Source organism: Aplidium turbinatum, chromosome 13 (genome assembly GCF_918807975.1).
Source record: "Aplidium turbinatum chromosome 13, kaAplTurb1.1, whole genome shotgun sequence".
In the NCBI taxonomy this organism is placed as follows: Eukaryota; Metazoa; Chordata; class Ascidiacea; order Aplousobranchia; family Polyclinidae; genus Aplidium; species Aplidium turbinatum.
This window is the reverse complement of record NC_137484.1, coordinates 11,230,860-11,254,694: the sequence shown is the minus strand read 5'-3', so window position 1 is coordinate 11,254,694 and position 23,835 is coordinate 11,230,860. Positions and strand designations below refer to the sequence as shown.

At 38.0% G+C, this 23,835-nt stretch overlaps 2 protein-coding genes across 2 annotated transcripts; both read left to right on the top strand.

Annotated features, from left to right (window-relative positions):
• The first annotated feature begins 937 nt into the window (after positions 1-937).
• LOC145782243 (survival of motor neuron-related-splicing factor 30-like) lies at positions 938-6,217 on the top strand. Its single transcript, XM_082594026.1, has 5 exons — positions 938-1,098; positions 1,424-1,575; positions 1,815-1,994; positions 2,562-2,715; positions 3,211-6,217. Exons 1-5 carry the CDS (start codon positions 976-978, stop codon positions 3,343-3,345), a joined length of 744 nt encoding a protein of 247 aa, XP_082450152.1. The 5' UTR covers positions 938-975; the 3' UTR covers positions 3,346-6,217.
• A 9,510-nt stretch (positions 6,218-15,727) lies between these two features.
• On the top strand, positions 15,728-18,204 carry LOC145782543 (survival of motor neuron-related-splicing factor 30-like). The gene is made up of 5 exons (XM_082594351.1): positions 15,728-15,880; positions 16,202-16,353; positions 16,593-16,772; positions 17,421-17,574; positions 18,070-18,204. Exons 1-5 carry the CDS (start codon positions 15,758-15,760, stop codon positions 18,202-18,204), a joined length of 744 nt encoding a protein of 247 aa, XP_082450477.1. The 5' UTR covers positions 15,728-15,757.
• Positions 18,205-23,835: the final 5,631 nt, after the last annotated feature.

Here is a 23,835-nt window from a genome sequence, read left to right as displayed (position 1 = left end):
AAGAAAACAGTTTTTTTTATGATCAGGCGTTATTCTTGGGAATGTGCTAGCTCCGTTGTATTGGGCTTCACCATGTGTGGTTTAATCCTACAACTGTTTGCAAGTCTATTTAAACTCGAAAAGTTTATTCAATCTAAGTGCTTTGTTACACAACACAGTGCATTGCCTGCGATCAGTTGTACTATCAAAGCAATTTTCCGCAAACTGCGGCAAACGAGCTTTTATGTTTAACGGTCTCTGTGATGTCACAAGAGGAACTTCGACTGCCTGCATTTTTGTTTCAAGTATGCAATTTTTAGATCGTGCAATGTGATAATTGCTTCATCCGCTCTTTCGCCTTAAGAAGACTAACTGTGCAAAGATTAGATCTTTGTGGCACAATGGATGTCTTGCGCATGAGATCGCAGCTCCACGGGAAAGGGATAACAGTCGCTTGTTTTTCTTTTAATGGCACGAATCTGTCTGGACGTAACGAAGAGATTTCATAATAACAGATTGCGTAACAAAAGGTTACTATTGGTCAGTGATCATCGAAACACCACAACAAAATTGCACAAAATAGTTCACCCATTTTAGAACGAAAATGCAGCTTTCCGGCCGAGCTCGCAGTATGCGCTAGTTAAATTTAAGCAGTATGCACTTTACCAATTTCGTTTTAGATGAAGAATGAGAATAGAAAAAGTTAAACATAGTTAATGTTGTTCTCCAGTCAGAGCAAGTTAATTTGAAAGGGTACAGTTGTTTTCTTTGTTCAGTTTGTTAGGGTCTTCAAATGATTCTATCGGTATACTGCTGTTCCCAAATGATACAAGTTCGTAATACTTCTTATAATTGGCTGGTTTTGTATTTGTAACAGTTCAAAAATAAGTTATTCAGTTTTAACTTATTAATTGTGTCTTGCAATATTTTCATTGTTGCAACTTTCATTCAGGTTAGGATATTTACTGTTATTATTTCAATAATAAAAATTCAGTAATGGCAAATGATTTAGCTGCCAGTTTATCTAACTACAAAGTGCAGTTGGCTCAAGTGGAAGCTGCCTTGACCAGTGATGAAAACAATGATGAACTTCTCAAATTGAAACAAGATTTACTTGAGGTATTGTGGTGTAAATAGCAAAATTAGTCATGCAAAAGCAGCAGTAACAAAGTGTTTTTTGATTACATGTTGAAAAAAAAGCTTGCGGTTAAATGACAAAACTATGCAATATCAAACTTGTCTGATTAATAAATTATTACCATTAACAGCTGTGTATTAACTTTATTTTATCAAATTAGATTGAGAGGATTTTATGCTCAACTTACTTTAGCCACTTATTCATTTAACACCCACAGAAGATAGCTGGCCGACCACATGAGCAGTGGGGTAAAATCACTCTAACATGAAACAAAATGTTTTTAACTCAAACACTCTGGTATTTCAGGTGATTCAACTAACAGTCGACTTACAAGGAGCAGAAACAAGTAGTGCCAAAGAGGAACCTGAACCTTCAGTAAGAGCTACAGTAAATGAGACACCAAGTCATCAGTGGTCCATTGGTGATAAATGCCTTGCGAAGAAAAAGGATGATGGAAAGTAAGGAACAAAATTGTATTTAGCCTTAACTTTTAGTCGTCATAAAGGAATAAGTCGAACATCTTCGGCTTTTGCATTTGCTGTTTTTGTATTTCAATTAAAAGAGAGTTAAATCCTGCAATCTTGCCCAGTTTTGTATGCTGGATGCGTAACAAATCAACCTAGAAATGGCTACTGAACGTTGTTAACATGGTTTCTTTGCACGTCCCAAGTTGCTCATAATTTTATCTTTCATCAAGGTTTTATGAAGCTGTTGTGGAAGATATTCTGCCTGAGAGTGAAACTGTGGTGGTCCATTTTCCTGACCTGGAAATATCCGACCTTTGTCAAACGTCTTCTTTGAAACTTCTTTTGATCGACAGCAGCAAAGCAACGGCTGGTACAAGCCAAACCGAACTGAAGAACAAAGCAGCATCAAGGTTTGTTAATTAGTTGCTGAGACCTGACTTTGACGTAATCGTGACAGTTGAAACTTTTTCTGGTTCGAGTGGAAGTAATTTTAGGCTACAATACCATAAACAGATTTTGCTGACTTTTGGTAACTACCGTACCGTACCTGAATAAAATTTTCTAAAAATAATGTTTTAACGTCTATTTTATTGTCTTTCCCAGGTGGCAAATTGGATTTTTGAATCCACTCGCGTTGACAAACAAACACAATTTGATTCAGAAAATTTCAGTCTGGTTGAACGTTTTTCAAGTTGAAAAACTCACTTTCTTATTTTTACTGTTTCCCCAAAGCGAGAAAAAGCTTTTATATCATTCCGAGTCATCAAAAATTAAAAAATAAATTTATAATTTCATTCAAACAGTGCCAGTAGCGGTTTTCAAAATCTGCAAATTTTGACAAATCAGGTCGCGCCCCAGGTAGCCATGTTCTCGCAAATACTTTTTTTAGTCTGAAAGTACCGGGACTAGGCTTTTTAACTGCTGGAATATTCAACAGTGGCAATTTTATAAATGCTGAATTTATTCTTTGCATATAGAAAAGAACAAATCATAAAACAACGAGAATACAAGAAGAAACGGAACTTGAAGAAGAAAATGAGAGCAAAGGAGAAGGAAGCTGAGTCGGAGATATCGAAGAATAAATGGAAGGAATTTAACCGAAAAGTTTATTCCAAAACTACAAAAGGGAAAGTATGTATGCTTTTATCATAATCCTAACCAGATTATACAATAGATTGCAATAAGTTTTCTATATCTTTGTATGTAATTTTTTAACTTTAAAAAATAGTCTATCGATATATGGTAGCGTAATATTTTTTGATCAACTGAGAGCCTATTAAGGCATGCGATGAATTGAATTTTAACCGCTTCTAATCCAAGCTATACAAAGGAATTAAATTTTAATAGTAGGTTATAAAAATTTTATTTTCAACATTTCCTGTTATTGGTGTAAGGAGATGTGCAACCTGCTGCCCTCGAATCGAAAATATGTGGCCCAAGATGGGCTTTTGTTTCTGGTCTGTGACACGAATACTCTGACATGTTAATATACTAGTCAATAAGAAATACAAGTTTGACCCGACACACGTATTTGACCTGGAGGATAAAAAGTTGCACACCCCTGTTAAATGTAAGGGATTATTTGACGACAACATTTTTGAATTTCATATAAACTTGCAATTTCAGGTTCGAAAAAGCATATTCGCATCCCCAGAAGGCGCAGGGAAAGTTGGAGTGGGGACATGCGGAGTGGCAGACAAGAAAATGACCAAATACGAACACGGAGCTAAATACAATGCCCGCCATTTGATACCAAGATGATCCAGTTTGCGTCGCCATATTATCTGCAAACACCGACAATAGGGTGTTCCAAAATTTCACCACTTTTAAATTTCAAAACGAGTACCTTTTTTTCTGATGGAGTTTTGGCCGCTGATTACGAATCTGGCATTATTTTTTCATTATGACGTCATATTGAGGGTGCCCCACGCGATTTTTCGCGTTTTTTCAATATCTCGAAAACTACTTGGGCTAGACGTATGGAATTTGTATCAAATGATGCAGAATATACGATTTCCTATCTCTACTTAAGAGTGTTTAAAGTCGTATCTGCTTCAGAAAAAAAGTTATTTGAGAAAAACACTTTTTTATTGTTTTTATATCCATATCTATAATCTTCGAGCTGTATGACAATTACAATTGTGACGTCATTTGCAGGATGGGTTCAAATTTAAAAAGCGTCTTTACTTTTAAATTTGATTTTATAACCTGTAGTCGTTCTAAGTCAATATTATACAATACTGTACCATATTAAGTAAAATACACCGCAATATTATAAAAAAATATTAGCAACTAAAGAGCCTAGATAGATTGGCCAGGAAAAATCACATGCTAAGAAAATTCCACTGACATAAACAACCACGAGTAGTATAATCAGGAATAAAAGAGCATACAGTATATCCCACTCAGCTGTATCTTAACCAAAACAACAAACTGTAAGCTAACATAACACTAAAATTATTTTCAACGTTCATGATGGTCGTCTGCTAATTACAAAGAAACGCACGGAAGCGAGCATCTGTCTTTCCTGCTTGTGATGGGTTATCGATAATCCTGTTGTTTACGACACCTTTTAATTTCCCAATCATCCTTTCCGTCGCTCTGTTGTTGTTCTCAATTTTTTTCCAAAATGTCTCCGGAACATCGCAACACATCATACAAGGAGCAGTTTTGCTCTTTGCGGTAAAAAAGTTTCGAAGTCCGGCTTTGCGATCTCGCAGTAAACTTCTGGCATCTACTGACTGCGGAAACGCTACTGTTTTTACAGCTTCAACGGAATAAGGTGGTACTTCAGAGAAAACGCTTAATGAGATGTTTATTGGTGTCAGCCATTGCAGAGCATGGTCGTAAAAGTACTTCAAAGCGACATCTGCAAGTTCTGAATCGAGGTCTCTGTACGCAAGTAAAAAATTTCGTTGCACAATCATGATACCCGGGCCTTCAGCAGCGGAAGGCATCAGGTGAATAAGCAAAAACGAAGGTAGATAGACTGAAACTATGTAAGATACCAATCTAGTAAGTTTTTCTTTTTGGTTACCATCCAGTTTACAGACGTTGAAAATCAACAGACGAAGATATCCGCTTGCTGTTGTAATCCATCGGGCATGGCATGTCGGCTCTTGCTTGTAAACCAAAAGATTTCTCATGTTTTCTGGAACATCCATTACAAGGTAACAAGCCAAAGCAAGTAAACACACGTGATCGTTCCTAAACGAATGGTCGTTACTGCCATTTTCTATCTGACTAGAAAACCATTCTGCTTTCTTTCTCAAATGCAGAGCAGCTAATCCTGTGATAGGAACGCTAAGTTTAACTCTGTCAACAACGTGACTCAAATCAGGCTTCTTGATTTCACTAAAGTGATTCATCAGTGCTCCATCTTGCATTGCTCCAGGTCCCTTCTTTTGCCCTTCGATTTTTGAGATGACATGAGTGAAATATATTTCATTAACATGAAATAAGCATTCCAATGTGTGGATGCCTCGACCATGCCGTTCCATGAAGAAATCGGCCAGGCGCTTATTTACACCAGATTTTTTCCCTGTGTTTAATGCAGTAGTATCTGACATAACTGAATATATTTTACTCAAACTTTCCTCACAAATTTGCTCGGTAACACAGTTAAAAATGGTCTGAGAAGTTACCGAAATTCCTTCCAAAAAAGTTTTCACAGCTATAACTTTTTCACACTTGACTCCTGTATTCACAAATTGTCCCAAAAAGATGTACCTGTCCATTTTGTTTATGATTTTTCCATCATAGCATAATTGAATTGCTTTAGCATGTTTCAGCTCTTCCTCACATTGATTTAAAGCTTCAAGTCGACACTGCTCGCGCTTTCGAAGTACAGTTGTTGGCGAAGCAGAAATATTTTTTTCTCCAACAGTTGATCGCTGCAGATCGGATTGTTGGCGAATCGACACTAAACGACGGTCTGCTTTAACACAGTCACTGGTACTGATCGAAAATGAACGTTTTTCACAATGTATTGTCATATAGCTCGAAGATTGTAGATATGGAATGGATGTAAAAGCAATAAAAAAGTGTTTTTCTCAAATAACTTTTTTTCTGAAGCAGATACGACTTTAAACACTCTTAAGTAGAGATAGGAAATCGTGTATTCTGCATCATTTGATACAAATTCCATACGTCTAGCCCAAGTAGTTTTCAAGATATTGAAAAAACGCGAAAAATCGCGTGGGGCACCCTCAAGATGACGTCATAATGAAAAAATAATGCCAGATTCGTAATCAGCGGCCAAAACTCCATCAGAAAAAAAGGTACTCGTTTTGAAATTTAAAAGTGGTGAAATTTTGGAACACCCTAACCGACAACCACCCCGCTGTGAAATGCAGCACTGGACGGAGTAGGAAATGTTATTTTCACGTTCTTATAAACTTTGACAAGACTTGATTATTAGATGATGTTCTTGTTGAAACATTTGAAGATTATGGGTTTTGTACTTTATTATGAAAGTAGCGCTGATGCAAAGCTTTGACGCTCCAAATAACTCTTTGGACGATTTGTCCCATAAATTGTGTCTTGCATTATTGCGTTTGTGGATCGATCCACCTGTAATCTTGTGCAGGTTTTATCACCAATGTCTTCTTTTGATTACAAGTTGATTTTACGAGCAACGTTTTCAGCGTAAAGTTAGTTTTCAGCGCAGCATTTAAGAAGTAAAGGGTTCTCTCTCTATTCGACCTGCAAAACGTATTGGGGAATTCAAATCATATTGCGATTCGGAAAGATTTTGACACAGAAATTTCGTAAGCAGTAGTTTATAAGAAGTACGCGGAGGTCAACATCTAAAGGCGGAGATTGAGTCTTCATTGTTAAAAAAAAAGCTATCAAAATTAAAGTGTGTTATCTTTGATGTACGATACGTCATCCCTGATTCACATCATCACAGCCTACACTGCAGGCGAAACGTTTATAGGAAGACTTCCATTTATTCTTTGGCATTTTAAAATACAGTATTTGGTTATATCGACATCGCTCGGCTATTTTTCGGCTGTTGAATCCTATTCCCTTGCAACAAAGCTGTCAGGTTAAATGATTTATCAGGCAAGCGCTTCCCGTGGTTGTCTCTGCAAGCACAAACTTCGGTGATTGAACTTAGAGCAACATTAAAAACACCACAAAATTATTATACAATATCGTGATTCTTTATTACAGCATTTAAATTAAAATATTTTGTTAGCTGCAGGAAGGGAACAAGTCAGTTTTATTTCGATACATCTTTGTGTCCAACATGAAACAAATTGGCGTGCATGGCCACTGAGAGTAACTTGTTTAAATGAGACGAACATGATTTGCTGCAACAATTACTTGTCTCTTGATCATCAATTAAAATCAAACATAAAAATACTCCAGCCTGGTTTATAGTCTTAAGGTGCCAAATGCACTTTCTCAGCGTGAACTGGAATTTGCCAAACTATGCTACACCTTTTGCTCAGCTTTGAAAGTAGCAATCTGTAGTACATAAGATATTGTCTGTTTGTTTATCTTTATCCTGCATTGCGGGAAAGCGGACTTGAGCGCTATGCATCGGTGTACGCCTTCCGACATACACCTGACCCACGCTGCAGCCGACGGCAATGTCTGTTTCCGGTTGTCTACTCTACTTATGACGTAAATTTGGTACTACCCATTACTCGAAATCGATCACTGGGTAGAGGCAATTATCGTAAAGTTTCTTGCCCAGAGAAACAACAGCAAGTGCGGGTGGCTGGAGTCGAACATGCAGGCTCTCGACTGCGAGCCCAACGCGCTAACCACTCGGCCACGGCTGCCGAACTGAAGGTAGATGGTATGAAGGTAGGTAGTGGTAGGTTAGGTAGTGGTAGTGGTACAGTAGTAGTGGTAAGGTAGTGGTACAGTAGTAGATATGAAACTGAATAAACATTTGTAACTATACACATTTTAATATAACGTTCTAATTTATAAGGTCATAGAATATCTTACTTTGATGTCTTATACACAGAGAGTATTTCGGATGCGGTCACGAATATAACAACCTTCGGTATAACAACACGTTTTCAACTGATTTACAAGATTACTCTGATGCAGTGGTTTTCAACCTTTTTGGTGGAACGGAACCCAATGAAACACTCCAAAAGCTCGAGGAACCAACCCCTGTTCAATAATTTAATTGCCTTATGCAAAAAACTTCATTTGAATTCAATGACGATCGGTGAGGGAAAGCAGTGCTCACCTGAGCGAAAACTATGCAAAATATAATGACTGAATTCTAGGTTTAACTTCTTATTATTTTTATCACGTCTATTTTAACTTGAAAATTACTGTATTCGTGACTAGAATTACTCGTAACGCTTGTGAGTAGTCTAAGTCCTCACCAAACCGCATGTCTTGCCTATAAATGCCAATTAACGCAAACGCTTGTGTCAGAAACAATCACTGAGGCTCCAGGTAAGCAACTATCAAACTTGCTTTCCCAGATTCAAAAATGTCAAAAAACGCCTTCGTTTTATCTAATCCTTACCCGTTTTGCAAAACGTCACCAGCTGCTTAGCCAATCAGATGTGTTATGGTTATGGTATGGTTAGTTTTCCTTTCCCAGTGACGTCAATGCGAACATTCGCTAGAGCGGCTAGACTAACTCGTCAGAATGGTCTCTCGTCACGGTACAGAGCACAACTTCATAATGCCGAAATAATTGTTGCTGTTTTTTGATGTATCCTCGCCATGTACTTTAGCCTACTAGCTTTCATAGTCATGCCTTTGCCCTTTTTACAGCGTTGATATAACGTTACTTCGCCAATGAACGTTCAGGTGCGGATGCAATATTTAGTTCGTTAAGCTTCTATACGCAGGAGGCAAACTTATCCAGCTTTTTGTACAAATTGCTTGCGGTTGTAATGTTTAGGCCTAAGTGTTAGTTTTTGTAGCGTAGGGTTAACTGAATATCTGAGAATGAACATTCATGACGAATTAAATATTTAGACAACTATTATTCCATGTCTAACACTGGATTTTGGTCCTGCAACGTTAAAATTAAGATTGTTCATGACTTCTAAACATTAAATGGATGTATGATCACGACATAGGCGAAGCACAATTTGACAGATTTTTATTTTTGTTTTGTTTTGGAAATGCTCTCAGAGCGCACCAAATTGGAAGTGTTTTTCAAAAATTTCTGGGGGAGGCCCTCCAGACCCCACGCTGGAAGTGTTGCCTTCGGCAACACACCTTCGGGCTTCGCCCGACGGTTACGCCCTTCGTGCCTACTACCTTGCTGCAGCATATTTCCAAGTTGCTTTCCCAACGGTTTAAGCCACCGAACGTCACTGCATTTGATTAATTAAAAAAAGATGTTCAATGGTCTTAGTGGCAAATATAAATATTGCGGCTTTGACGTTCTCAATATTTCTTTTTTTTTGTGCCGAAAACGTCGCACAATTTAAAAATATTTGTGCAAGTTACTGTTAAACGAGGACGATGGAATATTACCGTTGGTGGTGGGTGTGGACTGTGGTATCGCATTACATTTTTCAAGCATTTTTACTTTATTTTCTCTAGTTTTTTTGCAAAATTGTTTTGGTGTGCCTGCATTAACGACATCTATTACCGCTTTTATTACCTAGCCACCATTACATTATTGTTTCATGCAGCCACTAATGTTTGAGATCGACTGCAACGATCATGGAATGTTACGTAATGAGAAAGATGATATACCTGTAAGCAAAATTTAAAAAAAAATGATCGCTTAAAACAACTCTTTTTTGCTTACTGAACAGTAAATACTATTGTCCAAACCAGTTATTTTGTCTCATGAGCTTTGCATAATTATTGAACAACCGCATAAAGTTTAGAATCGGTAAGAAATCATTAAATTTGAAAATACAATTTGACTCATGGCAAATAAACGTTTTCAAAGTTTTTTTTTGCGGCCATTGCCGACTCCATTTCGCAATCCGTAATTTCACGTCGACAATGGTTTTGCCTCATCAAAAATATGCTAATTTCGAAGGACACATGGCAAATACCCTCGCATGCTTATGTAGTAGGCTACTCAGTTAAATACAACGCAGTGAATGTCGTTCGTTTCAGATTGAATTCGTTGGTCCATCAACCAAAACTATCACCACAAAACAAATAAGTAAAGATAATGAAAAAAATGCACAACAGCCTTTGTTTAAATGTTGTTGGCAATTTTCGTTTCATTCTTGATAAATAGCTTTAAAAGTTTCGCGTTCTATTTGTGAAATGAAGTCGCAAACTCGATACCAACTTGTTGCGGGTTTGACTTTTGGAAACAAATTTATCTACGGCTTCGTTGAGAGCAAGAGCTTCCACGTGATCTCGATGTGTATTCAAGATAGACAGTTCATTTAAACCAGGGGTGACGAACCTTTTTGCGGTCGCGGGCCAGTTTGTCAATTACACATAAGATATCGGGCCACACAACTTTTTAATCGTAGCCTACTATGAAATCTTTTAGAAGCGACTCAAGATATTATTCATGAAAAGTAACAAACGGCAGATGAAAGTAATAAAACCCACACAGTTGAAATTATCTTACGCAGAATCGAAACATACAACAGTAAAAAATAAAAACAAATCAATTTGAGCAAAATAGATAGAGCAACAGTACTTGCACTGATTATGAAGACAGTTTAATTTTCGAAGCGTTTGCTTTTATATGAGTAAAATTTCTTCTTTTTTTGGCTCTATCTTTTTTGCTCAAGTTGACTAAATGTTTCGACCATTATGCTCCGAAACAACAAATCAATTAGTAAAATTTATTTTTCAAACAACAAACAAAAGCCCATGCAAATCATGCAGCTGAAGCTATCTGATGTAGCATTGAAGCATAAAATATTAAAAAATAACATTGAAGCATTGAATTTTTTTGCTTAGTGGGATTTTTGGAAAGTTTTTTGCTTGACTAAGCGTTCAATGTCCGCACCGATAGCTCAGTGGTTACGCGTCCGGCTCAAGATCACGCGGCGCTGGTTCGACTATCGGAGGGATGCGCTTGAGCAACGCATTTTAGGACTGCTCTCCATTCAGCGGCACCTAGTGAATGGAATAATTCCTTGACAACAACACTTTGACAATTCGGTTCGTCACCTCTGATTTAAACGCTGCTGTGTTTGTGTAGGCCACAAATATGTTTGCAAGAAAAAGAAATGACCGTACTCTGCATGGCATGCAGAGCTGGGAATAATAATGTAAGTTTTCAATACAGAAACGAAGTTTGGTGCCATGTCTGATAAAGCGCAATTTCTTGATTTCGGCAGTAGAGATAGAGCGGTCCAGCTGTCTTAACTGAGCAAACAGTAGCTGACGCTTACGCATAATTTTTTGCTTTTGCAACTATATTTGTTGGTGTTGTGTGGCGGTTTTAAGCTAAATTTGAGCGTTTATTTAAGGTGTTTGGAAAGTTATTTTGATTTTGGCATTTTGATATATTTTTGCATTGTAAATAATATAAATAACTCTGTTTTGTCGACGCGCAGTAGCCTATTTACAAAACATTAGGTTTGAAAAGGCAACTTTTCCGGAATCTTGATGATGCTTTTTATAAATTGGATATTGCATTTTGGGCTGATTTTGTCAACAGCATGATTATTTAAGAACTGGCAGTACAACCGCTAACATGGCAATCCTGTTTACTGCTAAAGTTAGATTTAGCGTTTGGCTTCCAGTGCAGATGCTATTATAGCGACGTCGTCCACGTTTCACTTCAGCCGATGAAGGATAAACAGGAACATCACAGTTGGTTACCTGTAAATGTGAACTGGAATAATCACCAACCCACTAATTATGACAATAAAAAAGCACACCAGCTAAACAAGAGGCGCTATTCACTATGAGGTCTTCCAGCTGTGAGATCAACTATGATTCAACAGAACGGATTGTTTTGTTATCAGATGCAGAACAGCAGAAGTAACTTGTAAACAGCAACGTTTCACAGTAACCGATTAAACCATTTTGAATTATGTGACGTTTTCGGCATTAAAATCGAATATTTTATCAATGAATGTTGAGAACAAGCTGGAAGGCGGCAGTTGAGCTGAGTAAGGCGGCAATACCTGTATCTGGACCACGGCCATTTACTAGGGCTGTGGAGCCAGAGAGATTTTAGCGTGTTCGGAGTCGGCCAGTTATAAACCGAGGAGTTATAGTCTTATATTTTTTGCCCGACTCCACGGCCCGATTCAACATCTTTTTTTATCAGTTTTTGATTTAATTCTTACATATCAAGTATGAATTTACGTATCTTGTTCCCCCTGACAAAAACGTCATGAAGAGTCTTCCGTGCATATTTTGCTGGCCTAAGTTTTGTGTAAATTCAATGGCTTTGATGTTTCTTTCAAGGCGGCAAATCGATCACTCGCATCGCAAATTATAGTTTTTAGGTCACACCACTGAACACGTTGTATCAACGTGGGCAGGCGTTGAATCAATGCAAAAAAAGGGTTGTTTTGGTTACTGGTTTTTGTAATCAACACGTGTTAGAAATTTGCTAGCACTTTTTTGGCTCTTGCATTTCATTATTTTGTTCGATCACTGTTGCCATTGCCGACGCCAGATTCGAAGGCCGACAAATTCATTTATGATTCAACAAAACGAATTGGTTTGACATCAAAACTCAGAAGTATAAAAATCCAAGTTATTTCACTCAATAATACATGAAAATTAGCACATGGCCTTTGTAACTTCCCGTTGTGTGCTACATATAACCGTGGATATTTGTTTGACTACATATAACCGTCAGCCCCCGCCTTAATCCGGCCCTGCATATAACTGAAAGCGAACGTTAAGAAGTCATGCAAAGCGACCGACTTGAAAAGTCACTGCTGGAATCTCGAGTATCTAACTAAGCTATTGAAATTTTTGACTTTAGTGTCAGGTACTGCAGCCTAGATAAACTAGGTAGAGAGTATAGGCGTAGTATTTGATTTGCAGGAACTAGTGCACACATAGTTAATTTATATGGTTGCTTTAGGGAACGTTCAAATATTACGTAACGCCTTCGAGGGGGAGGGGGGATTTATGCAAAGCGTTACGTTAGCGTCACATCGGGGGGGAGGGGGTTCAAGCAAAACGTTACGTAACGCTTTCGAGTACGGAATGGTAGTTTTTTGTGCTAAATTCGTAGTGAAAAAACGTTACATGGGGGAGGGGGGGATTGAAAAAAGCGTTACGTTGGCGTTACATGGGGGAGGGGGGGGTCAAAAATTCGGAAAAAAAGCGTTACGTAATATTTGAACGTTCCCTTATGTTAATTAAGTTGTAAGTACATTTGAAAAATGAAGAGCATTGGCTGAATCATGGCTCGTCACTTTTTCAATGTTGTTCATGAGCAAAAGTGACATTTCTCATTGCAAATACAGACGAAATCTTATCAGCCATTTGCCAGACGTTTTGATACGATTATTCGATTGATACGTTTATAACCCATTTGCTCAAGAAACCCGATTTTTTTATGATCAGGCTTTATTCTTGGGAATGTGCCTGTGCTAGCTCCGTTGCATTGGGCGTCACTATGTGTGGTTTAATCCTACAACTGTTTACAAGTCTATTTAAACTCGAGAAGTTTATTCAATATTAGTGCTTTGTTACACAACACATTGTATTGCCTGCGATCAGTTGTACTATCAAAGCAATTTTCCGCAAACTGCGGCAAACGAGCTTTTATGTTTAACGGTCTCTGTGATGTCACAAGAGGAACTTCGACTGCCTGCATTTTTGTTTCAAGTATGCAAGTTTTAGATCTTGCAGTGTGATAACTGCTTCATCCGCTCTTTTGCCTTAAGACCAACTCTGCAAAGATGAGATCTTTGTGGCACGATGTCTTGCGTATGAGATCACAGCTCCACGGGAAAAGGGTTTACAATCGCTTGTTTTTCTGTCTGGTCAAAACAAGCAGATTTCACAATAACAGATTGCGTAACAAAAAGTTGCTATCGGTCAGTAATCGTCGAAACACCACAACAAAACTAATTCTAGAACGAAAATGCAGATTGCCGCCGGAGCTACGCATATTGATTGTGACAGTCCAGACGTTAGTACGCAAAGACAATGATACGATTGAATGAATGAAGTATAACGAGAAGCAAATACTGATACACTTATCCGATACATTCCTTTAAATGAGATACGTTAAGCGTTAAACCTACAGTTTTACTTAACATTAGATAGGATTTGGTTTGATATGTCAGATTTTGATACAATCAAACGATTGATACGTTTAAGCAGTATGCGCTTAACCATGTAGAAGAAAAATAAGAATAGAAAAAGTTGAACATTATTATTTTTGTTCACCAGTCAGGGCAAGTTAATTTGAAAGGTTAGAATTGTTTTCAAGAAAGAAATTTAGAGAACTGGCAATGGCATTTTGAAAAAAACAGAACTATGTTACACATATGCCACCAGGGCTAAAAAGAGAAATGTAGATTGGTAGGAAAAATGAGCTGACTTAAAATATTTTCCGCAAAAGTTTTGTGTCATGCATATTCCTCTTAGTTGTACATCATCAACTTGAAAGTAAACTCAGAAAGATCAACAACTATATGATGCATTATCGGCAGTGTTGTACGTTGACGGCGTCAACTTTTGTCGACGCTGAGGCTAGCGTCGTCACTTTATTTTTTATTTGACGGAAGTGATAGCGGCGTCAATTATTTTGCCGATTTTAAGCGTCAAGCGCTATGCGTCATTTTTTGTTTTCATGGAAAATCTCGTTTCACAATAAGAGTTTCACAATGTATTCTGGCCAGCGCGACTTATCTAATTACCCAATTTCGCGTTGCTTGGAATAGCTACCTGGAATACAAGCGGAAGAAGTTCGCCAAATGGTGATCACTCATATCTTGAGCAGTATGCCAGTATCGAGAACGAGGGATCAGAGAGAGAAAGCGAAAAATCAATAAATGTCATCGCGGTGGTTGAAGGTACTTTATTTCAAGAGCTCTGTGCCCTTCTTCTTCATCGTGTTTCACACGGCCGTAGCCCAGAGCATCACGCAGGCTCTTGCTCTATCGTTGAACTCGGCCAAATCCTGTGCAGCGCACCTTGCTTTTAGGTCAGGGCATTCGAGTAGATGTTGCATCGTTTGCTCCTGTCCGCATTTGCAACTTTTGCTCCCCATGGAATACCCCCAGTGTCTCATCAAGGTTTTACACCTGCCAATACCAGTTCTTAAGCGGTTGAGGCATCGCCAATACTTCCACGGTTTACGTTTTCCGGCAGGAAGGCTCTCCATGGGTGTGAGCTCCATATTGGCCAATGTCGGTCCGGCTGCCAGTCCCTCCTGCCATAGTTGAACCCGCACATTGGCGGCGACATCGTCTTGACCTAATGGGACAACTGAAGCAAATAAACTTTTTCTTGATTTCAGATGCCTGTGTGCTGGAGTTTGGCCATACAGTGGGTGTCTCAAATCTATGTCCTGACAAGATCTTTCCTTTCTGCTGGTCACGCTATGCCCTTGAAAAGAGCGATGTTGGTGCAGTGGACCTCGTTAAACGATTTATACTGCATGTGCTAAGCCATCACAGCACGCTTGGAACAGTGATACCTTTCCGAGTAAACGTTTTCCAGACTTGTTTTTGAAATACAACACACCAATATCACCCAGCGCTGCTGTGGAACGCATGTTTTCACTTGCAAAGGACATTATGCGTCCCAAACGCAGCAGATTGTCAGACAAACGTTTTGAAATGCTTGTGTTTCTACAAGGAAATAACTAATAAGCTAAAGCAGCTAGTTACAATACAGTCTCAAAACATAAAACCTGCTCTTTATTTATAGCTATTGTTAGCCTAAACTTGGTTGAAATACTTCCGTTTTGTGAGACCCTGGCTAAAATAGCGCTAGAAATTAGCGCTGACGCCGTCAATTTCTTTACGAACTTACGCAGTACTTTACGCCGTAAAGTTTTTAGGCAATTCGCGCTCACGCTTAAGCCGTCAATTTATTTCATTGACGGGCACAACACTGACTATCGGTATACTGCTGTTCCCAAATGACAGAAGTTCGTAATGGTTTCTTATGATTGGCCTGTTTTGTATGTGTAACAGTTCAAAAATAAGTTATTTAGTTTTAACTTATTAATTGTGTCTTGCAATATTTTCATTGTTGCAACTTTCATTCAGGTTAGGATATTTACTGTTATTATCTCAATAATAACAATTCAGTAATGGCAAATGATTTAGCTGCCAGTTTATCTAACTACAAAGTGCAGTTGGCTCAAGTGGAAGCTGCCTTGACCAATGATGAAAACAATGATGAACTTCTCAAATTGAAACAAGATTTACTTGAGGTATTGTGGTGTAAATAGCGAAATTAGTTATGCAAAAGCAGCAGTAACAAAATGTTTTTGATTGCATGTTGAAAAAAAGCATGCGGTTAAATGACAAAACTATGCAAATATATGTCCGATTAGTAAATTATTACAATTAACAGCTGTGTATTCATTTTTTCAAAAATCAAATTAGATTGAGAGGAGTTTATGGTCAACTCACTTTAGCCACTTATTCATTTAACACACACAGAAGATAGCTGGCCGACCACATGAGCAGTGAATAAAATCACTCTTAACATGAAACAAAATGTTTTTAACTCAAACACTCTGGTATTTCAGGTGATTCAACTAACAGTCGACTTACAAGGAGCAGAAACAAGTAGTGCCAAAGAGGAACCTGAACCTTCAGTAAGAGCTACAGTAAATGAGACACCAAGTCATCAGTGGTCCATTGGTGATAAATGCCTTGCGAAGAAAAATGATGATGGAAAGTAAGGAACAAAATTGTATTTAGCCTTAACTTTTAGTCGTCATAAAGGAGTAAGTCGAATATCTTCGGCTTTTGCATTTGCTGTTTTTGTATTTCAATTAAAAGAGAGTTAAATCCTGCAATCCTGCCCAGTTTTGTATGCTGGATGCGCAACAAATCAACCTAGAAATGGCTACTGAACGTTGTTAACATGGTTTCTTTGCACGTCCCAAGTTGCTCATAATTTTATCGTTCATCAAGGTTTTATGAAGCTGTTGTGGAAGATATTCTGCCTGAGAGTGAAACTGTGGTGGTCCATTTTCCTGACCTGGAAATATCCGACCTTTGTCAAACGTCTTCTTTGAAACCTCTTTTGATCGACAGCAGCAAAGCAACGGCTGGTACAAGCCAAACCGAACTGAAGAACAAAGCAGCATCAAGGTTTGTTAATTAGTTGCTGAGACCTGACTTTGACGTAATCGTGACAGTTGAAACTTTTTCTGGTTCGGGTGCTTGTTGACTCTCGCCATGGCTACCTAGAGATATGCGACCTGATTTGTTACATTCTGTTGCTTTTCCAGATTTTATAGCTTTGGGAGAGAAGTAATTTTAGGCTACAATACCATAAACAGATTTTGCTGACTTTTGGTAACTACCGTACCGTACCTGAATAAAATTTTCTAAAAATAATGTTTTAACGTCTATTTTATTGTCTTTCCCAGGTGGCAAATTGGATTTTTGAATCCACTCGCGTTGATAAACAAACACAATTTGATTCAGAAAATTTCAGTCTGGTTGAACGTTTTTCCAAGTTGAAAAACTCACTTTCTTATTTTTACTGTTTTCCCAAAGCGAGAAAAAGCTCTTATATCATTCCGAGTCATCAAAAATAAATTTATAATTTCATTCAGACAGTGCCAGTAGCGGTTTTCAAAATCTGCAAATTTTGACAAATCAGGTCGCGCCCCAGGTAGCCATGTTCTCGCAAATACTTTTTTTAGTCTGAAAGTACCGAGACTAGGCTTTTTAACTGCTGGAATATTCAACAGTGGCAATTTTATAAATGCTGAATTTATTCTTTGCATATAGAAAAGAACAAATCATAAAACAACGAGAATACAAGAAGAAACGGAACTTGAAGAAGAAAATGAGAGCAAAGGAGAAGGAAGCTGAGTCGGAGATATCGAAGAATAAATGGAAGGAATTTAACCGAAAGGTTTATTCCAAAACTACAAAAGGGAAAGTATGTATGCTTTTATCATAATCCTAACCAGATTATACAATAGATTGCAATAAGTTTTCTATATCTTTGTATGTAATTTTTTAACTTTAACAAATAGCCTATCGATATATGGTAGCGTAATATTTTTTGATCAACTGAGAGCCTATTAAGGCATGCGATGAATTGAATTTTAACCGCTTCTAATCCAAGCTATACAAAGGAATTAAATTTTAATAGTAGGCTATAAAATTTTTATTTTCAACATTTCCTGTTATTGGTGTAAGGAGATGTGCAACCTGCTGCCCTCGAATCGAAAATATGTGGCCCGAGATGGGCTTTGGTTTCTGGTCTGTGGCACGAATACTCTGACATGTTAATATACTAGTCAATAAGAAATACAAGTTTGACCCGACACACGTATTTGACCTGGAGGATAAAAAGTTGCACGCCCCTGTTAAATGTAAGGGATTATTTGACGACAACATTTTTAAATTTCATATAAACTTGCAATTTCAGGTTCGAAAAAGCATATTCGCATCCCCAGAAGGCGCAGGGAAGGTTGGAGTGGGGACATGCGGAGTGGCAGACAAGAAAATGACCAAATACGAACACGGAGCTAAATACAACGCCCGCCATTTGATACCAAGATGATCCAGTTTGCGTCGCCCTATTATCTGCAAACACCGACAACCGCCCCGCTGTGAATTGCAGCACTGGACGGAGTAGGAACTGTTATTTTCACGTTCTTATAAACTTTGACAAGACTTATTAGATGATGTTCTTGTATAAACATTTGAAGATTATGAGTTTTGTACTTTATTATGAAAGTAGCGCTGATGCAAAGCTTTGACGCTCCAAATAACTCTTTGGACGATTTGTCCCATAATTTGTGTCTTGCATTATTGCGTTTGTGGAATGATCCACCTGTAATCTTGTGCAGGTTTTATCACCAATGTCTTCTTTTGATTACAAGTTGATTTTACGAGCAACGTTTTCAGCGTAAAGTTAGTTTTCAGCGCAGCATTTAAGAGGTAAAGGGTTCTCTCCCTATTCGACCTGCAAAACGTATTGGGGAAGTTCAAATCATATTGCGATTCGGAAAGATTTTGACACAGAAATTACGTAAGCAGTGGTTCATAAGAAGTACACGGAGGTCAACATCTAAAGGCGGAGATTGAGTCTTCATTGTTAAAAAAAAGCTATCAAAATTAAAGTGTGTTATGTTTGATGTACGATACGTCATCCCTGATTCACATCATCACAGACTACACTGCAGGCGAAACGTTTATAGGAAGACTTGCATTTATTCTTTGGCATTTTAAAATACACTATTTGGATATATCGACATCGCTCGGCTATTTTTCGGCTGTTGAATCCTATTCCCTTGCAACAAAGCTGTCAGGTCATCGACTTATCAGGCAAGCGCTTCCCGTGGTTGTCTCTGCAAGCACAAACTTCGGTGATTGAACTTAGAGCAACATTAGAAACACCACAAAATTATTATACAATATCGTGATTCTTTAGTATAGCATTTAAATTAAAATATTTTGTTAGCTACAGGAAGTGAACAAGTCAGTTTTGTTTCGATACATCTTTGTGTCCAACATGAAACAAATTGGCGTGCATGGCCACTGAGAGTAGCTTGTTTAAATGAGACGAACATGATTTGCTGCAACAATTACTTGTCTCTTAATCATCAATTAAAATCAAAAATATTCCAGCCTGGTTTATAGTCTTAAGGATACCAAATGCACTGGAATTTGCCAAACTTTGCTACACCTTTTGCTCAGCTTTGACAGTAGCAATCTGTGGTACAGTAGATATGAAGGTAGTGGTACAGTAGAAGATATGAAACTGAATAAAGATTTGTAACTACACACATTTTAAATAATCTTCTAGTTTAAAAGGTCATAGAATATATTACTTTGATGTCTTATACACAGAGAGTATATCGGATGCGGTCACAAATATAACAACCTTCGGTATAACAACACTTTTTCAACTGATCTACAAGAATACTCTGATGCAGTGGTTTTCAACCTTTTTGGTGGAACGGAACCCAATGAAACACTCCAAAAGCTCGAGAAACCCCTGTTTAATAATTTAATTGCCTTATGCAAAAACATCATTTGATTAATTAAAAAAAGATGTTCAATGGTCTTAGTTGCAAATATAAATATTGCGGCTTTGACGTTCTCAACATTTGTTTTAATTTTTGTGTCGAAAACGTCGCACAATTTAAAAATATTTGTGCAAGTTACTGTTAAACGAGGAAGATGGAATATTACCGTTGGTGGTGGGTGTGGACTGTGGTATTGTATTACATTTTTCAAGCATTTTTACTTTATTTTCTCCAGTTTTTTTGCAAAATTGTTTTAGTGTGCCTGCATTAACGACATCTATTACCGCTTTTATTACCTAGCCACCATTACACTATTGTTTCATGCAGCCACTAATGTTTGAGATCGACTGCAACGACCATGGAATGTTACGTAATGAGAAAGATGATATACCTGTAAGCAAAATTAAAAAAAAATGATCGCTTAAAACAACCCTTTTTTGCTTACTGAACAGTAAATACTATTTTCCAAACCAGTTATTTTGTCTCGTGAGCTTTGCATAATTATTGAACAACTGCATAAAGTTTAGAATCGGTAAGAAATCATTAAATTTGAAATTACAATTTGAATCATCGCAAATAAACGTTTTCAAAGGGTTTTTTGCGGCTATTGCCGACTCCATTTCGCAATCCGTGATTTCACGTCGACAATGACTTGCCTCATCAAAAATATGCTAATTTCGAAGGACACATGGCAAATACCCTCGCATGCTTATGTAGTAGGCTACTCAGTTAAATACAACGCAGTGAATGTCGTTCGTTTCAGATTGAATTCGTTGGTCCATCAACCAAAACTATCACCACAAAACAAATAAGTAAAGATAATGAAAAAAATGCGCAACAGCCTTTGTTTAAATATTGTCGCAATTTTCGTTTCATTCTTGATAAATAGCTTTAAAAGTTTCGCGTTCTATTTGTGAAATGAAGTCGCAAACTCGATACCAACTTGTTGCGGGTTTGACTTTTGGAAACAAATTTATCTACGGCTTCGTTGAGAGCAAGAGCTTCCACGTGATCTCGATGTGTATTCAAGATAGACAGTTCATTTGAACGCTGCTGTGTTTGTGTAGGCCACAAATATGTTTTCAAGAAAAAGACATGACCGTACTCTGCATGGCATGCAGAGCTGGGAATAATAATGTAAGTTTTCAATACAGAAACGAAGTTTGGTGCCATGTCTGATAAAGCGCAATTTATTGATTTCGGCAATAGAGATAGAGTGGTCCAGCTGTCTTAACTGAGTAAACAGTAGCTGACGCTTACGCATAATTTTTTGCTTTTCCAATTATATTTGTTGGTGTTGTGTGGCGGTTTTATGCTAAATTTAAGCGTTTATTTAAGGTGTTTGGAAAGTTATTTTGATTTTGGCATTTTGATATATTTTTGCATTGTAAATAATTTAAATAACTCTGTTTTGTCGATGCGCAGTAGCATGATTATTTAAGAACCGGCAGTATAGGCTAACCGCTAACATGGCAATCCTGTTTACTGCCAAAGTTAGATCTAGCGTTTGGCTTCCAGTGCAGATGCTATTATAGCGACGTCGTCCACGTTTCACTTCAGCCGATGAAGGATAAACAGGAACATCACAGTTGGTTACCGGTAAATGTGAACTGGAATAATCACCAACCCACTAATTATGACAATAAAAAAGCACACCAGCTAAACAAGAGGCACTATTCACTATGAGGTCTTCCAGCTGTGAGATCAACTATGATTCAACAGAACGGATTGTTTTTTATCAGGTGCAGAACAGCAGAAGTAACTTGTAAACAGCAACGTTTCACAGTAACCGATTAAACCATTTTGAATGATGTGACGTTTTCGGCATGAAAATCGAATATTTTATCAGTGAATGTTGAGAACAAGCTGGAAGGCGGCAGTTGAGTTGAGTAAGGCGGCAATACTTGTATCTGGACCACGACCATTTAACTAGGGCTGTGGAGCCAGAGAGATTTTAGCGTGTTCGGAGTCGGCCAGTTATAAACCGAGGAGTTATAGTCTTATATTTTTTGCCCGACTTCACGGCCCGATCCAACATTTTTTTTATCAGTTTTTGATTTAATTCTTACATGTCAAGTATGAATTTACGTATCTTGTTCCCCCTGACAAAAACGTCATGAAGAGTCTTCCGTGCATATTTTGCTGGCCTAAGTTTTGTGTAAATTCAATGGCTTTGATGTTTCTTTCAAGGCGGCAAATCGATCACTCGCATCGCGAATTATAGTTTTCAGGCCACACCACTGAACACGTTGTATCAACGTGGGCAGGCGTTGAATCAATGCAAAAAAAGGGTTGATTTGTTTACTGGTTTTTGTAATCAACTAGTGTTAGAAATTTGCTGGCACTTTTTTGGCTCTCGCATTTCATTATTTTGTTCGATCACTGTTGCAATTGCCGACGCCAGATTCGAAGGCCGACAAATTCATTTATGATTCAACAAAACGAATTGGTTTGACATCAAAACTCAGAAGTATAAAAATCCAAGTTATTTCACTCATTAACTCATGAAAATTAGCACATGGCCTTTGTAACTTCCGGCTGTATGCTACATATAACCGTGGATATTTGTTTGACTACATATAACCGTCAGCCCCCGCCTTAATCCGGCCCTGCATATAACTGAAAGCGAACGTTAAGAAGTCATGCAAAGCGACCGACTTGAAAAGTCACTGCTGGAATCTCGAGTATCTAAGCCAGTGGTTCCCAACCTTTTTGACCTTGCGGCACCCTATCAAATAGATAAATAGTTTGCGGCACCCTGGCAAAACTGGATCAATTCTATGAGGTTTCTGTATTTCAAATAATTGTATGAAATCACACAGAATGAGATGCGCGTAAATAAATGTTATTCAAAAGTCAGTGTGAAATTTGGGCTTGACTTCTTGCACAAAGTCCCTTAATATCTGGGAGCACCTTCGATAAAGCCACTCTCATTTCTTCCTCGACTATGAGCAGTCGTTCTCGTTTTTTAGTTCGTTGTGGAAAATCCACTCTCGCATAAGTAGGGTATGACGTGAAAAACTGTAGCAAAAGCACAATAGCTTTCTTTCCAACGCAAGGATATTCATTTTGAATTTTTATCCAGAAGTCGTGGAGAGGCATCTGCTTGTGCATAAGCTTAAAATTTCCATCGTTACGGATGTCAATTAATTCTTCTTTAAGATTCAAAACAATATGAGAGTCCAGTAAAACTGGATTTCTCGAATTCTTTGCAAAATAAAATCATGAAACCTGGCAATAATGATGCGTTTCAAACGTTTTTATGGAAAGAACAGCAACGAGTCAAATCTCTTTCGCGTTGTTTTTCCTGGGCGAGAAAACAAAGGCTTACCGCGGATTATCTAGCCTACTTACCGCCAGCGACTTCCCCACTAAGCAAACCCTCCAGAAAGGAGCTGGGAATAACTGGGGGAGGTGCGCAACTTCATACGCACTGAAACTAGGTTAGAAATAAATAAATTTCGCACTTAACGGGTTAAAGTTAAAATAAAGAATGGGCCGCAGTATTGCAATATCTCAATATCTCGCGGCACCCTTGAGCATCGCAATTGGCACCCCAGGGTGCCGCGGCACCCCGGTTGGGAACCACTGATCTAAGCTATTGAAATTTTTGACTTTAGTGTCAGTGTACTGCAGCCTAGATAAACTAGGTAGAGAGTATAAGCGTAGTATTTGATTTGCAGGAACTAGTGCACACATAGTTAATTTATATGGTTGCTTTATGTTAATTGAGTTGTAAGTACATTTGAAAAAGGAAGAGCATTGGCTGAATCATGGCTCGTCACTTTTTCAATGTTGTTCATGAGCAAAAGTGACATTTCTCATTGCAAATACAGACGAAATCTTATCAGCCATTTGCCAGACGTTTTGATACGATTATCCGATTGATACGTTTAACCAATTTGCTCCAGAAACCCGATTTTTTTATGATCAGGCGTTATTCTTGGGAATGTGCCTGTGCTAGCTCCGTTGCATTGGGCGTCACCATGTGTGGTTTAATCCTACAACTGTTGCAAGTCTATTTAAACTCGAGAAGTTTATTCAATATTAGTGCTTTGTTACACAACACAGTGTATTGCCTGCGATCAGTTGCACTACCAAAGCAATTTTCCGCAAACTGCGGCAAACGAGCTTTTATGTTTAACGGTCTCTGTGATGTC